We start from the raw sequence: 15562 nt of genomic DNA, 5'->3' as shown, positions 1-15562 counted from the left end.
CGCGCCACACTATTTTATTCTCCCTCTATGGGGGTCGTGGACCCCCACGAGGGAAAATAAGTGTCGGTATGCCGGCTGTCGGGCTCCCGGCGCCGGTATACTGAGCGCCGGGAGCCCGACCGCCGGCAAACAGAAGACCACCCCCTCCTACAACAGGGAAAGGGGTATTATTCCACGCTGTTTGTGGTACCGAAGCCGGACGGCTCGGTGAGACCCATTTTAAATCTGAAATCCTTGAACACTTACATAAAAAGGTTCAAGTTCAAGATGGAGTCACTCAGAGCAGTGATAGCGAACCTGGAAGAAGGGGACTATATGGTGTCTCTGGACATCAAGGATGCTTACCTCCATGTCCCAATTTGCCCTTCTCACCAAGGGTACCTCAGGTTTGTGGTACAGAACTGTCACTATCAGTTTCAGACGCTGCCGTTTGGATTGTCCACGGCACCCCGGGTCTTTACCAAGGTAATGGCCGAAATGATGATTCTTCTTCGAAGAAAAGGCGTCTTAATTATCCCTTACTTGGACGATCTCCTGATAAGGGCAAGGTCCAGAGAACAGTTAGAGGTCGGAGTAGCACTATCTCAAGTAGTACTACGACAGCACGGATGGATTCTAAATATTCCAAAATCGCAGCTGATTCCGACGACACGTCTGCTGTTCCTAGGGATGATTCTGGACACAGTACAGAAAAAGGTGTTTCTCCCGGAGGAGAAGGCCAAGGAGTTATCCGACCTAGTCAGGAACCTCCTAAGACCAGGCCAAGTGTCAGTACATCAATGCACAAGGGTCCTGGGAAAGATGGTGGCTTCTTACGAAGCGATTCCATTCGGCAGATTCCACGCAAGAACTTTTCAGTGGGATCTGCTGGACAAATGGTCCGGATCGCATCTTCAAATGCATCAGCGGATAACCCTGTCTCCAAGGACAAGGGTGTCTCTCCTGTGGTGGTTACAGAGTGCTCATCTCCTAGAGGGCCGCAGATTCGGCATTCAGGATTGGGTCCTGGTGACCACGGATGCCAGCCTGAGAGGCTGGGGAGCAGTCACACAGGGAAGAAATTTCCAGGGCTTGTGGTCAAGCATGGAAACGTCACTTCACATAAATATCCTGGAACTAAGGGCCATTTACAATGCCCTAAGTCAGGCAAGACCTCTGCTTCAGGGTCAGCCGGTGTTGATCCAGTCGGACAACATCACGGCAGTCGCCCACGTAAACAGACAGGGCGGCACAAGAAGCAGGAGGGCAATGATGGAAGTGGCAAGGATTCTTCGCTGGGCGGAGAATCATGTGATAGCACTGTCAGCAGTGTTCATTTCGGGAGTGGACAACTGGGAAGCAGACTTCCTCAGCAGACACGATCTTCACCCGGGGGAGTGGGGACTTCACCCAGAAGTCTTCCACATGATTGTGAACCGTTGGGAAAAACCAAAGGTGGACATGATGGCGTCCTGCCTCAACAAAAAACTGGACAGATATTGCGCCAGGTCAAGGGACCCTCAGGCAATAGCTGTGGACGCTCTGGTAACACCGTGGGTGTACCAGTCAGTGTATGTGTTCCCTCCTCTTCCTCTCATACCAAAAGTACTGAGAATCATAAGAAGGAGAGGAGTAAAGACTATACTCGTGGCTCCGGATTGGCCAAGAAGGACTTGGTACCCGGAAATTCAAGAGATGCTCACGGAAGACCCGTGGCCTCTACCTCTAAGAAAGGACCTGCTCCAGCAGGGACCATGTCTGTTCCAAGACTTACCGCGGCTGCGTTTGACGGCATGGCGGTTGAACGCCGGATCCTGAAGGAAAAAGGCATTCCGGATGAAGTCATCCCTACCCTGATCAAAGCCAGGAAGGATGTAACCGTACAACATTATCACCGTATTTGGCGTAAATATGTTGCGTGGTGCGAGGCCAGGAAGGCCCCTACAGAGGAATTTCAACTGGGTCGTTTCCTGCATTTCCTGCAAACAGGACTGTCTATGGGCCTCAAATTGGGGTCCATTAATTTTCAAATTTCGGCCCTGTCAATATTCTTCCAAAAAGAACTGGCTTCTGTTCCTGAAGTTCAGACGTTTGTCATATACAGCCTCCTTTTGTGCCTCCAGTGGCACCTTGGGATCTCAATGTAGTTTTGGGATTCCTAAAATCACATTGGTTTGAACCACTCACCACTGTGGACTTAAAATATCTCACATGGAAGGTGGTAATGCTGTTAGCCCTGGCTTCAGCCAGGCGTGTCTCAGAATTGGCGGCTTTATCCTATAAAAGCCCTTACCTAATTTTTCATACGGACAGGGCAGAATTGAGGACTCGTCCTCAATTTCTCCCTAAGGTGGTTTCAGCTTTTCACTTAAACCAGCCTATTGTGGTGCCTGCGGCTACTAGGGACTTGGAGGATTCCAAGTTGCTAGACGTAGTCAGGGTCCTGAAAATATATGTTTCCAGGACGGCTGGAGTCAGAAAATCTGATTCGCTGTTTATCCTGTATGCACCCAACAAGCTGGGTGCTCCTGCTTCTAAGCAGACGATTGCTCGTTGGATTTGTAGTACAATTCAGCTTGCACATTCTGTGGCAGGCCTGCCACAGCCAAAATCTGTAAAAGCCCATTCCACACGGAAAGTGGGCTCATCTTGGGCGGCTGCCCGAGGGGTCTCGGCTTTACAACTTTGCAGAGCAGCTACTTGGTCAGGGGCAAACACGTTTGCTAAATTCTACAAATTTGATACCCTGGCTGAGGAGGACCTGGAGTTCTCTCATTCGGTGCTGCAGAGTCATCCGCACTCTCCCGCCCGTTTGGGAGCTTTGGTATAATCCCCATGGTCCTTTCGGAGTCCCCAGCATCCACTAGGACGTTAGAGAAAATAAGAATTTACTTACCGATAATTCTATTTTTCATAGTCCGTAGTGGATGCTGGGCGCCCATCCCAAGTGCGGATTGTCTGCATTACTTGTACATAGTTATTGTTACAAAAATCGGGTTATTGTTGTTGTGAGCCATCTTTTCAGAGGCTCCTTCTGTTATCATGCTGTTAACTGGGTTCAGATCACAAGTTGTACGGTGTGATTGGTGTGGCTGGTATGAGTCTTACCCGGGATTCAAAATCCTTCCTTATTGTGTACGCTCGTCCGGGCACAGTATCCTAACTGAGGCTTGGAGGAGGGTCATAGGGGGAGGAGCCAGTGCACACCAGGTAGTCCTAAAGCTTTTTACTTTTGTGCCCAGTCTCCTGCGGAGCCGCTATTCCCCATGGTCCTTTCGGAGTCCCCAGCATCCACTACGGACTATGAGAAATAGAATTATCGGTAAGTAAATTCTTATTTTTTTTCCACAACGGAGCGATTAGTCGCTAATGCGCATGCGCAATGTCCGCAGTGCGACTGCGCCAAGTAAATTTGCTATGCAGTTAGGAATTTTACTCACGGCATTACGAGGTTTTTTCTTCGTTCTGGTGATCGTAATGTGATTGACAGGAAGTGGGTGTTTCTGGGCGGAAACTGGCCGTTTTATGGGAGTGTGTGAAAAAACGCTACCGTTTCTGGGAAAAACGCGGGAGTGTCTGGAGAAACGGAGGAGTGTCTGGGCGAACGCTGGGTGTGTTTGTGACGTCAAACAAGGAACGACACTGACTGAACTGATCGCAGATGCCGAGTAAGTTTGGAGCTACTCAGAAACTGCTAAGAAGTGTCTATTCGCAATTCTGCTAATCTTTCGTTCGCAATTTTGATAAGTTAAGATTCACTCCCAGTAGGCGGCGGCTTAGCGTGTGCAAAGCTGCTAAAAGCAGCTAGCGAGCGAACAACTCGGAATGACCCCCCTAATGCACGTCGATGATATGGGTTCAACCTAATGACCTCCTCTTTATACTCCATCCCATCTTTCGCACAACTCTGTCCTCTTTAATACACACACTTCTTAGAACACCTACACTTTATGTGATCTATTCCTTCTACCACATCCTCTTTATAGACCCTTCTCCTTGTGACACATCCTATTTTGATTTACGGTAAGCCTCCATATTTGGGTAGGTAGAGGCTCACTGACCGGCATAGCTGCAGAAACTGACAAAGTAATATGGTTAAAATGCGGCGATAAAGGATTTTTCTTTATCATTGTTATCCCTGGAGTAACGGGCCCATTTATCATGTGTCCCTGGCCTGTAAATGATACACTTGTACCGAATGCTCTACTACCCCATCCTCCTCCTTATACCTCCACCTCCTCATACTGCTTCCTCTTTATACCCCCTTTTCTTTGTACAGCATCCTCTTTGTGCCGCATCCTCTTTATACCGCATCCTTTATGTACCACATCCTCTTTTAAATGCTGCCAATAATCTATCTTGTGGAGAAATTCTGTAATTGCACCATACTGTATGTGTTACAAATAAAATCTATCTGCATGTGGGAACTTTATATCATTTACATTTTTTGCCACAATTTCACATCCGTACACATTTAGAAATGGCGGTAACCATACAAGTAACTGTAAATCTGGTTACTAAAGTCGCATTCTGAAAATACAAAAAAAAAGCGATCTTGTGTGCCACACGTTGTGTAATAGTCATTCACATCGGTGGTCATCGGTGGTTAGTTGAGGAGCGGGTCAATGGAGGACACTTTAGAGACCCCCTCTCCCCCCGCCATCACGAGTCCTACTTTTTCCTGGTACATCCTCATTCTGGGCCTGTTCTGAGGTGGGAGCAGCAGCGTCTAGTAGCGTCCGCCTGTCTGTGCTGTTATATAATTGCTGCTACAAAATCCTGAAAAATGAATGAGCAAGGATTGAGACACCTACTGTCAGCATCCGTACATGCAGCAATACCGCTTGGTGCGTCTTTGGAGGCCACCACCGGTCACACCATGGACTTTTGCACCAGCTCTATGGTGGGTGCAGTTTCTTTGTTCGAGTATGGCCTCCAGTGTGAGCAGTTGAGCGTCTGTGTACATAACAACTTTCCACAACATGCAAATAATGCCGGACGTCACTGCCCAGGAATGCCAACTATATTTTCCATACACTTGCGTGCTTCTGAAATCGCAACTGCGACTCTGTACGGACACCATTGAGGTGCAGATGTGGTGTAACTTAAGACGGATGTGCAGTAGCAAAGAATCGCTCCACTGCGTATGACACACCCCTGAATCAGGCCCTCTGTATTTTGCTTCAGGGGAATCCAAATTCAGCCGTTGCATATAAATAGCCTTTGTTTGATAATGGGTGTGGTGTTGGCACCATTTTCTTGGTTATTTCTTCATACCTACCCCGGGATCCCGACCACAGAAGCCAGTGGGGGCGCACGAGTGGGAATAGCCCCTGTTAGTCAGTATGCTGACTGTTTGTTTGATCGCTCGGGATCCCTGCGTCGGCATGGTGACTGACGCATCCCTCAACACTAGATTTCTGAAGAAAATACCATGAATATGATACCAGCGGCCAAAAGCTAAGTAAATTCAATAGGTGCAGGGTAAGCAATATTGGAAGTCTTTCATTCAGCGGCCCATGTGTACAGAACCCTGTATCCATTATAGATGGTATCCGTTCAGATGGTCGACCATGTTATGGTCGACAGTCATTAGGTCGACCACTATTGGTCGACATGGACACATGGTCGACATGGACACATGGTCGACACATGAAAATGGTCGACATGAGTTTTTTTTAACTTTATTTTCTTTTGGGGTTCCCAGTCACATTACGCAAAAAACGACACCAAAAAAAGTAAAAAAAACTCATGTTGACCTTTTCATGTGTTGACCTTTCATGTGTCGACCACTTTCATGTGTCGACCATGTGTCCATGTAGACCATGTCAATGTCGACCAATAGTGGTCGACCTAATGACTGTCGACCATAACATGGTCGACCATTCATACCGGAACCATTATAGATATATGCGTGAATATAATTAATCATGCTGCTAGCCAGCACTGGTAATTTATGTGGGAGTGTATTACAAGTTCCTCGGGGGGGTGTCTAGCCAGCACTGGTAATTTATGTGGGAGTGTATTACATGTTCCTCGGGGGGGTGTCTAGCCAGCACTGGTAATTTATGTGGGAGTGTATTACATGTTCCTCGAGGGTGTGTCTAGCCAGCACTGGTAATTTATGTGGGAGTGTATTACATGTTCCTCAGGGGGTGTCTAGCCAGCACTGGTAATTTATGTGGGAGTGTATTACATGTTCCTCGGAGGGGGAGGGGTCTAGCCAGCACTGGTATTTTATGTGGGAGTGTATTACATGTTCCTCGGGGGGGTGTCTAGCCAGCACTGGTAATTTATGTGGGAGTGTATTACATGTTCCTTGGGGGAGTGTCTAGCCAGCACTGGTAATTTATGTGGCAGTGTATTACATGTTCCTCAGGGGTGTGTCTAGCCAGCACTGGTAATTTATGTGGGAGTGTATTACATGTTCCTCAGGGGTGTGTCTAGGCCTCCAGAAGTGAGTGGAGTCACCTCCTACCTTCCTTGCAGTCTGGACAGCGGGGCTCAAATCCTTCATATCGGGACAGATGAGCAATGCGCTAAACGCATGAGTGGACGGGTCCCCTGTTTCCACAAGACCAACATCTGCTCAAATCCTCTGTGCTGCTGTTAACACATGATTGGCTAATAAAAGGGGTATTGTGGGCAAGCTGTATATGGAGTATTATACTGCAAGATGCTCAGGCACTGGTCAAGCACATCTAGATATATATTCAAGCCAATATCTTAAAGTAATCCCCTAACTTCTGATAAAAACAAACAATATATATATAGCCTTTGGCAACTAAGAACATTAAAATAAATTTATTTCTGCGAGCACAGAAACACCCCATTTATGAAAATTGTCGGGTTTGATGTGATTTTCTAATAATTTATTTAGCTTTGTAATAAGAAATTGTATCCATTTTTATCAGCACTAATTTTTTTTCTATGAACAAAAATGTTCCGTCAGTCGCCTACAGTTACAGTTTGACCTGAGATTTATAGCAGTTTCAGCACTCCGGATTAGAGTGCAGACACTTATTTTATTCATTTCTGAAACTATTTATTTCTGTATCTGGAAATAGTTATAAAAATTACACCCCTAAAAAAAAATAAAAAAATCTATGAATGAAAAGGTGCCGGTGCTGCGTACCCCCGATTACCGCCACGAAAAAAAGCACTGTTTATAATAAAGTCAGACTAATAAAGCAATTATATGGTATGAATTTGGGGATGTTTAAGATTTACTAGGATTGAGAAGGAAGAATGTTGACTATTTGTATTTTGGATCTGTTATATTGCATAGCTAAGTTTTATAAGTGCAATTAAAACGAAGATAAAGAGTCCAGATTTATGCACGGTTTGAGGTTGTTCGCCCTTGGTGCACCTTCCAGCCTTGAGTTACAGGTTTGTAATTTAACATCAAACACAAACGCTCTGGAGCTCAGAAACCCCTACAGAATGGAGGCATTATTGTTGGCCTGCCAAATCCATCCGTGGAAGGGACTTCAAACACAACACGGGGATAAATTGCAGTAGTTTGTTAAGAGAATTTCCTCTTGCAGCCTGGTTACAGCTGTGGCCAGAGAATGACACACTGAAAGCAGATCAATGGCTTGGACAACACACAAACACAGTTAAAAGGTTCTATGACATGGGCTTTTGCAGTGTTCTCTGTCCAGGCTTTGAAGATTAAATTAAAGAGATAATTCAGAGAAAGCAACCTCCTCATAGACTATCTGGATAAGTTTGCTGCCTACCTAAAATGTGTCAACCGCAAACTTATGGCTTGTGCTTAATGGTTAGTCCTGAACCACAGCCCCAATCTGCATAGACCCACCCCAAATGCCCACTTATTGACTGCTACACCCCTTTCTGTGTAAACCCCACACCTTCTGTGAATCAGAAGTGGCTCAACGAAATTGCGAGAGTTGGCAAGTTTACTTTAACTTAGGGGCAAATTCAGTATGAATCGCAAGTAGCGATTCGTACGGAATTTTTGCTGAGGGGCCGCGGGTGCATGCGCAGCAGGCCCTACTGCGCATGCGGGGGGCCGCAGAAAATACGATCGCCTCTGCCTGTCAATAAGGCAGAGGCGATCGCGGGGCGGCAACACTCCGTTTTCTGGGTGGAAATGGAGCGTTGCGGGGGCGTGTCAGCCCAAACGGTGGGCTGGTACGCGCGAACGGGGGCGTGTCAGGGGTGCAGCGGCTGCGTGACGTCACACGCAGCCGATGCGACAGCAAAAATGGCGCCGGGACTCCTGCGGCCGCAGCTAAGCTGCGCCGACAGGAGTCATCCTTAATTTCTGCTAACATGCAGAAATTGCGTGCTGTTAGCAATTTCTGCCTGAAGCAGGGGGGGAGGCGCCGGGCAGTATGCTGGGCGGCCTCCAGCACGTGTGCTAATGGTTAGCAAATTCTGCTGATTAGCAGAATTTGCTAACCTTACTGAATTGGCCCCTTAATTTAATTTAATTTAGATTGCAATGCAGATTATTTCCACTTTGCTGTAGTGTGTTTCCACATTGCAGTAGCATATTCTTTCTGTTTTAAAGGCACAGTCCCATCCGAAAATGGGATATTTAGTTTTGGGGGGAGGAAAGAGCAGAAATTTTGCCAGGATATATCTGAGTTGCTGGGACTGGAAAAATAGGTGCCTGTTCCATTGATCAGAGAGAAACAAAGTGATCTGCGAAAGGACAAAAAAAATATGGGACTGCGCTTATCATCCAAGTAAGAACATTTATTGCAAAATACAATCAATAAAAATGCTCAGACACCGGCCGGTATCACACACATTAATCCATAAAATACATCACTAATAAATTCACAATGACCCTGAAAATGTCATGCACATATGTATTCAATAAAACACTCCTTAATTTCAGCCTTAATAGTAAACACCCTTGTTGTATATTGCATGCACATTACTATAAAGAATCAGCCGTATATATACACGTGCATATATACCTCATGCATGGCCTCATCTGATCTTATCATCACGGCCACCACAGGATAAAAAATAAAAAAAGGCCTCATTTTACACATTACAGCAGGCACGCGACCCCATTTTACACAGCACGGCAGGCAAGTGTCCCCATTTTACACAGCACGGCAGGCAAGTGTCCCCATTTTACACAGCACGGCAGGCAAGTGTCCCCATTTTACACATTGTGGCAGGCACGTGCCCACATTTTACACATTGCGGCAGGCACGTGTCCCCATTTTACACATTGCGGCAGGCACGTGTCCCCATTTTACACATTGCGGCAGGCACGTGTCCCCATTTTACACATTGTGGCAGGAAAGTGTCCCCATTTTGCACATTACAGCAGGCACGTGCCCCCATTTTACACAGTACAGCAGGCAAGTGTCCCCATTTTACACATTGCGGCAAGCACGTGCCCCCATTTTACACATTGCGGCAGGAAAGTGCCCCCATTTTACATATTGCGGCAGGAAAGTGTCCCCATTTTACACATTGCGGCAGGAAAGTGCCCCCATTTTACACATTGCGGCAGGCACATGTCCCCATTTTACACAGTACGGCAGGCAAGTGTCCCCATTTTACACATTGCGGCAGGCACGTGCCCCCATTTTACACAGTACGGCAGGCAAGTGTCCCCATTTTACACATTGCGGCAGGCACGTGCCCCCATTTTACACAGTACGGCAGGCAAGTGTCCCCATTTTACACATTGTGGCAGGCACGTGCCCCCATTTTACACATTGCGGCAGGCACGTGTCCCCATTTTACACATTGCGGCAGGCACGTGTCCCCATTTTACACATTGCGGCAGGCACGTGTCCCCATTTTACACATTGCGGCAGGCAAGTGTCCCCATTTTACACAGTACGGCAGGCAAGTGTCCCCATTTTACACAGTACGGCAGGAAAGTGTCCCCATTTTACACATTGCGGCAGGCACGTGTCCCCATTTTACACATCACGGCAAGCAAGAGTCCCCAATTTACACATTCCGGCAGACTGCGTCCCCATTTTACATATTACGGCAGGCAAGTGTCCCCATTTTACACATTCCGAAGACAGGTGTCCCCATTTTACACAGTACGGCAGGTGGTGGTGGTGAGGGGGGAGGGAGAGAGAGGGAGAGGGAGAGGGGCTGACTTACATTTGTAGCGGTTCTTCCCGCTCTTCAGCCGCCTCTCCCTCGTCTGCGCGGCGCCGGCCGGCTTGGCTCCCCCTTCTCCATCCTCCCGAGCGCCCAGCTCGGGGGGTGGGGTTTCGCGGAATGACGCAATTGCGTCGTGACGTCACGACGCAAACGCGTCATTCCGCGAAACCTCGCCCCCCGAGCTGGGCACTCGGGAGGAGAGGGGAGGGGGGATTTAGTGCTGAAGAAGTGCCGTGGCGGGCGCCCCGTGCGGTTGCACGGCTCGCCCGCCGCAAGAAACGGCACTGGGTAGTCCCAGTGAATCCCCCGAAAGAGTGGGTAGACCTCCTGCATTTCTATGGCCAATTTCTACATTTTATCCATCGCAAAGGTTTACTACGTCTCCCCCAGAGTAATAAAGAACTGAATAAGCAAATAATAATGTGCATGGTGTCAAACAGACTATTTTAGTCAGTAAACACAAATTGCACAAACAATCCACATTCATCGCCCAATTATTAAACTGCACCGGAAATGACCAAATAAACTATGGTTTCACAAAAATAGGACTTTAGTACAATCCGACCTTCGACCACTGTATTGTAGGATTCTAGATGACTGTATTGTGAGATTATACTGTAGATGATGCACAGGTTTCAGAAGCAGTATGGAAGATGTGTAGCATTGCATTCAGGCTAGGGTGCAGAGGTGGAACTACCATTGGTTCACCAGGTGCATTGGACTAAGGGGCCCACTGCAGCCCGGAACAGCAAAGAGTTATCCCCGGTCGCCCCCCTCCCTCCCGCCCCCCACAGGCCATTTTGAGCAATGTCGGATGAATGGCCCAGTACAGAAAGCAGCATGGGCCCCACTGACTGAGGAACCTGCCCCTTACCTCAGTGCTGACCTTGTGTGTGCCGGACTGATAGAGGAGTCCTGCCACCTATCAGCGCTGATGATCACAGCCACTTACTGCCTCTAATTAACAGCTTATTTTGTTACATTATTTCTACCTCACTACTGTCTGTGCATTAAAGGCAGCTCACACCTAGTGTGACTGTCAATGTCTGAGTGCCAAACTGAGGAAAGCACAAGGGGTGTGGGCCCCTGTCACAGCAAGGTACATACCCCTATGTTCTCCACACCACTCAGAACATTGTGCTTGTACCCCCCTGTCACCCACTGCCTCCCCCTCTACTTTCCCCTGCCTTCTGCTGTCACCCTTTGCCTTCCCCTGCCTTCTGCTGTCACCCTGGCTTCTGCTGTCACCTTTTGCCTTCCGCTATCACCCTATGCTTCCTCCTGCCTTAACCTGTCACCCTCTGCCTCGCCCTGTCACCCACTGCCGTGTGGCATATTGTGAACTTTGGTTGGGGTGGAGGAGGGGGGCCCAAACTATATTTTTGCACCTGGGCCTACCACTCACAAGTTCCACCTCTGCCAAGATGCCTGTTGTCCTTCTCAATGGATTTAATCATTGTCTGGATTGATTTAGACTAGGTCAGGGTAGTAAGCTGAAATCCATTACTAGACGTTTGGCTTTTTTTTTATCTGTACATGAAGGAAAAGGTTAGTTTAACTGTGACCTAGCTGCCTATAAACTAAACATACTGGCATACAGCAGTATCCTTGTTGAGTAGTCTATTTGAGGTGCAATGAAAATAATCCACCAATTGCTAGAATTTTGTTCCTGCTGGTGGCTACATTATCATGAAAAACTATTGTCAATAATCTTTGAAGAAAACTGTGTTTTATGATGCTGCCATTTGTTTCCAGATGAATATAGTATCATTATAATAACCCATTAAACTACTTTTGTTTTTATTCTTTCTCCTAGACGATCACTGGTGGCCGCCAAGCCCCACATTACGTCTATGACCCAGGAATGTTTGCCTTTCGCTCCCTCAGCACTGTAAAGCCTATCAGCCCAATAGTTCCTGTTGAAGAACCATCATGTGCCTACTAAAATAAAAGCTCTGGAAATAATCTCAGGACCCTCACCGATAGAAGAGCCTTCAGCAGCACAACTGTCACTAAGAAGCAATAAATCCTTATTTTCAGGAGATCCTTATTCTATGCTATTAATCTGGCACCAGCACTGATACTGTGTCAGGTGGGAAGTAAGGCGGCCAAGGTGGACTTTTGAAGACGAGAAAGGAGAATGTGGTGGATTTGTAAAGGGAACGGTGGAGTTCTGTAGGACTCGGCAGTAGCTTTATATCTTGAGTAGAGTAGATCAAGGACTCGTGTTAGATTCTAGTTATTGATAGTGTTGGCTTTTGAAGTTTTGGGCAACAAAAGGAACTGGAAGAGGAAGATGTCAGTGTCTGTATTGCATCTTCTTAATCAAGTGGAAGAGAAAGGAATGGTGAATATTATACAATATGAACCTCAGCCGGGACCATGGTCAAGAGATGGAAAGCAAAGATCCCGTCCATCGCCTCTGCAATATCGATGCCTGTATGTGTATTAGACTAGAGTTGTCTAACTCTGGAATTTTATAGCAAATGATGCGTTTTCGTTCCAAAGGATTGTTTCATGAATGTGCTACGTGACTGGACATGCATTTTAGCCAAAAAAGGTCTCTGCTTTTGTTGTAATGAGCACAGTAAGCCTGAAGTTGGTGCAATCGCCTGTTTGTGGCATAATTATATCTTAGAGATATTAAGTGTCTTCTTTGTAATGTGTGATAACGCAACGTTATTACATGATAAAACATGGAAATTGTGGCTAAGTTCTTACCCAAGGCTCTGATCAGCCTTTTAACCGTTTCCTATCATAGATAAGATAACTTCATGAAAGTACAGCGTTTTAGAAGAACCTTAGAATACTTAAAATAGAAATAGGCCAACTTTCTGTGGAAGACCCAGCCGCGGGCACTAACTCTGTCTGTTGTCTGGTTATGGATAGTAGGTGTTTGCAAATCTGCTAAGCAACATGGGAAGACTATGGACCCCAAGGAATTTGTTGACAAAGCTTCTAAAGGGGATTAAGTGTAGTTGTTGCTCGTATCAACCAATGAGATTCTAGCTAACATTTATCTAGTACAGTCTATAAAATGTCAGCTAGAATCTGATTGTTTGCTCAAGGAAACACCCCCACCTGTCCTCTTTAGAAGGTTTGATAAATCTCCCCCTTTGAGTTAAGAGCCAATCAATTTAATTAAACTGTATTTGCAGTTTAAAAGTTTCTACCTTGGCAGGACCATGTTGTGCGGTCGCAGGTTGAATCATTATAGCTGCTTTTCTGGGTGGCAGATGCGGGAAGTGCAGACGCGTGGCGTCGCCCCATCTCCTATATGCTGCAATGGCGACATTGCGCAGTGGTGGGGAGGGGCTATGATGACTATCATCAAGCACCAGAATCATCCGCTTCACTGGGGAAGTGGGCGAGATCCAAGTGGCTGGTATACTCACAAATTGTCGCCGTTCAGCTGAGTTGGCTCCTAACTCTAAAGGGGAGATGTATCAATCCTTGGAGAGAGATTAAGTGAAGAAGTTGCCCATAGCAACTACTGTAATCCGTTTCTAGCGATCATTCATTTAACAGTCGATTATAGAAGGTGGTAGGTTGCTATGGCAACTTCTCCACTTTCTCTCTCTCCAAGGCTTGATACACCTTTCCCTAAATGTGGCCCTGTAATGCTATCACATGCTCTTTTAGAGTATACGTCAGGCTGTCGTCATGGGTTATTCCTGCTTATTCAGCAATTCTAGATGTATCGCCTGTATGTTCAGATCTCCTATGTGAATTGCTTATTTTTATAGGAAGGATCAGTCAGCCTTATGGTAGGGACAAGGTTTGAATAGCTTTAATTTAAAGCTGTTGGGTGGGCTACTGCCACGGGGCAAACGTGGGGTGTCTGGGGTAAGAATAAGTGCCGGTCACTGTGTATCCCAGATCGTATCCCCCAGTTTACCATGGCATCAGAGGTTATAGCACTGTGTCCTATTGAGTAAGACAACTCATTTGTTCCAATGCTTTATTCACACTGGAAAAGTCTCCAAAAAGACCAAGATGATTGGATGTTAGAACCCTCAATACTAGTGTTAGTGTATTAAAGGTATTTGCACTCCAACGAGTTTCAGTTTTAACGAGGGGATCCATTGCAGAGCACTTTACATAGACATCCCGGGGGGGCGATTTATTAAAGCTGGAGAGATACAAAGTGGACAGAGATAAAGTACCAGCCAATCAGCTCCTAGCTGTTTTCAAACACAGCCTGTAACCTGGCAGTTGGGAGCTGATTGGCTGACACTTTATCTCTCTCGCCAACCTTTGATAAATATCCCCTTGTGTCTGTAGGAGAGGTGATTCCTAGGGATGGGATAGGCTGAATATTGCTTCATTGCAGAATATTGTCCTCCGCTGCGTGTTGCACTGTACCGGATCATAGTTTCGTCAGGAGCGACATCTCGTTGTCAGCGTCATGTTAGGATTTGCTGAATGAGCAGTAATAAGCCAGTGGACACAGGTGCCTGGACTTCTTTCCATGATCACTTACAGTACATGTAAGCTTCTACAATGGGCCAGAAATAATCCCTGACGTTGGTCGGAACGTTCTGAGCAGTGGATGAATGACTGGTGGCACGCACTCTTGATAGCCGCAAAACTATTTTTGTACACATATTTTTGTAATACAGGTGTGTTTGTTGTTTTTACTTATTAGAGCTTTTTTTTAGTCTAACAGCTACTAAAACCATAGGTAACCACTTCTTCTGTCTGAAAGGCTTCAATGAAACGCAACGAGGGTCTCCTGAGGCATCATCTACCTTACCGCCTTTTGAGAACGATTCTTGTTATTGTTTAAAAAAAAAACATGAAGTGCCACTTACTGTGCCCACGGGTATACAAGTGGTCATAGAGCACTATACATGCGCTTGTGAGTATGGAGACACGAGTGCCGATATTATACTGGCAGGCGCCATGCGTTGTGTATCAGCTTGTGTTAACGTGTGGCGAGATTTGGTTGGATGGGCTGAACGAGGTCTCCAGCGAGCGTAAGCCTTGTTGGCTAAAATTATAGTCATACGGAAAGTCAATGGCCGGATTGGTGGCACTACTATGTGGATTACCGTGAACGTGTCAATGTACCCAGGTAAGCAACAGAGACTTGCTATACGAATGTGTATGAGAACAGAGCAAATAAAGCTTGAGTCTGTACCTCGTGGCTCCTGTTATTTTCTGTCCCTGCGAGAGTTGCTCTCAGCCAGCAGGTCACTCTAGGTTACAACACCCGCTGGAGCGCCTGCATCGTGCGTGGTAATAAATATTCAATATGCCCTTCAAGCACAAACTGCAAAGCGACTGAACCCTGTTTGTAAAATACACATTGACCTATTGTGTCCTCAGTATTCTGCAGATGACTGTTCTCTCTCTCTCTAAGGGGGAGATTTATCAAAGCTTGGAGAGAGAGAGAGAAAGTAAAATACTCAGCTGTATGCAATGAAGCGGCAGTTGGCCGTCAGCTCCAAGCCCAGGTGAT

General features: G+C 46.5%; 1 protein-coding gene across 2 annotated transcripts in view; it reads left to right on the top strand.

The window, feature by feature from the left end:
• Nucleotides 1-15240, top strand: part of LOC134910632 (uncharacterized) — a 178907-nt gene extending 163667 nt beyond the window's left edge. For both annotated transcript variants that reach the window (XM_063918899.1, XM_063918898.1), the window contains exon 5: nt 11915-15240. In XM_063918899.1, the coding sequence (XP_063774969.1) occupies nt 11915-12043 (129 nt within the window). In that variant the 3' untranslated portion in view covers nt 12044-15240. The remainder of the gene's footprint in view (nt 1-11914) is intronic.
• The last annotated feature ends 322 nt before the right edge of the window (nt 15241-15562 follow it).

The sequence above is a fragment of the Pseudophryne corroboree genome, chromosome 4, assembly GCF_028390025.1.
Source record: "Pseudophryne corroboree isolate aPseCor3 chromosome 4, aPseCor3.hap2, whole genome shotgun sequence".
Lineage (NCBI taxonomy): Eukaryota > Metazoa > Chordata > Amphibia > Anura > Myobatrachidae > Pseudophryne > Pseudophryne corroboree.
This window is presented reverse-complemented; position numbering and strand designations above follow the sequence as displayed.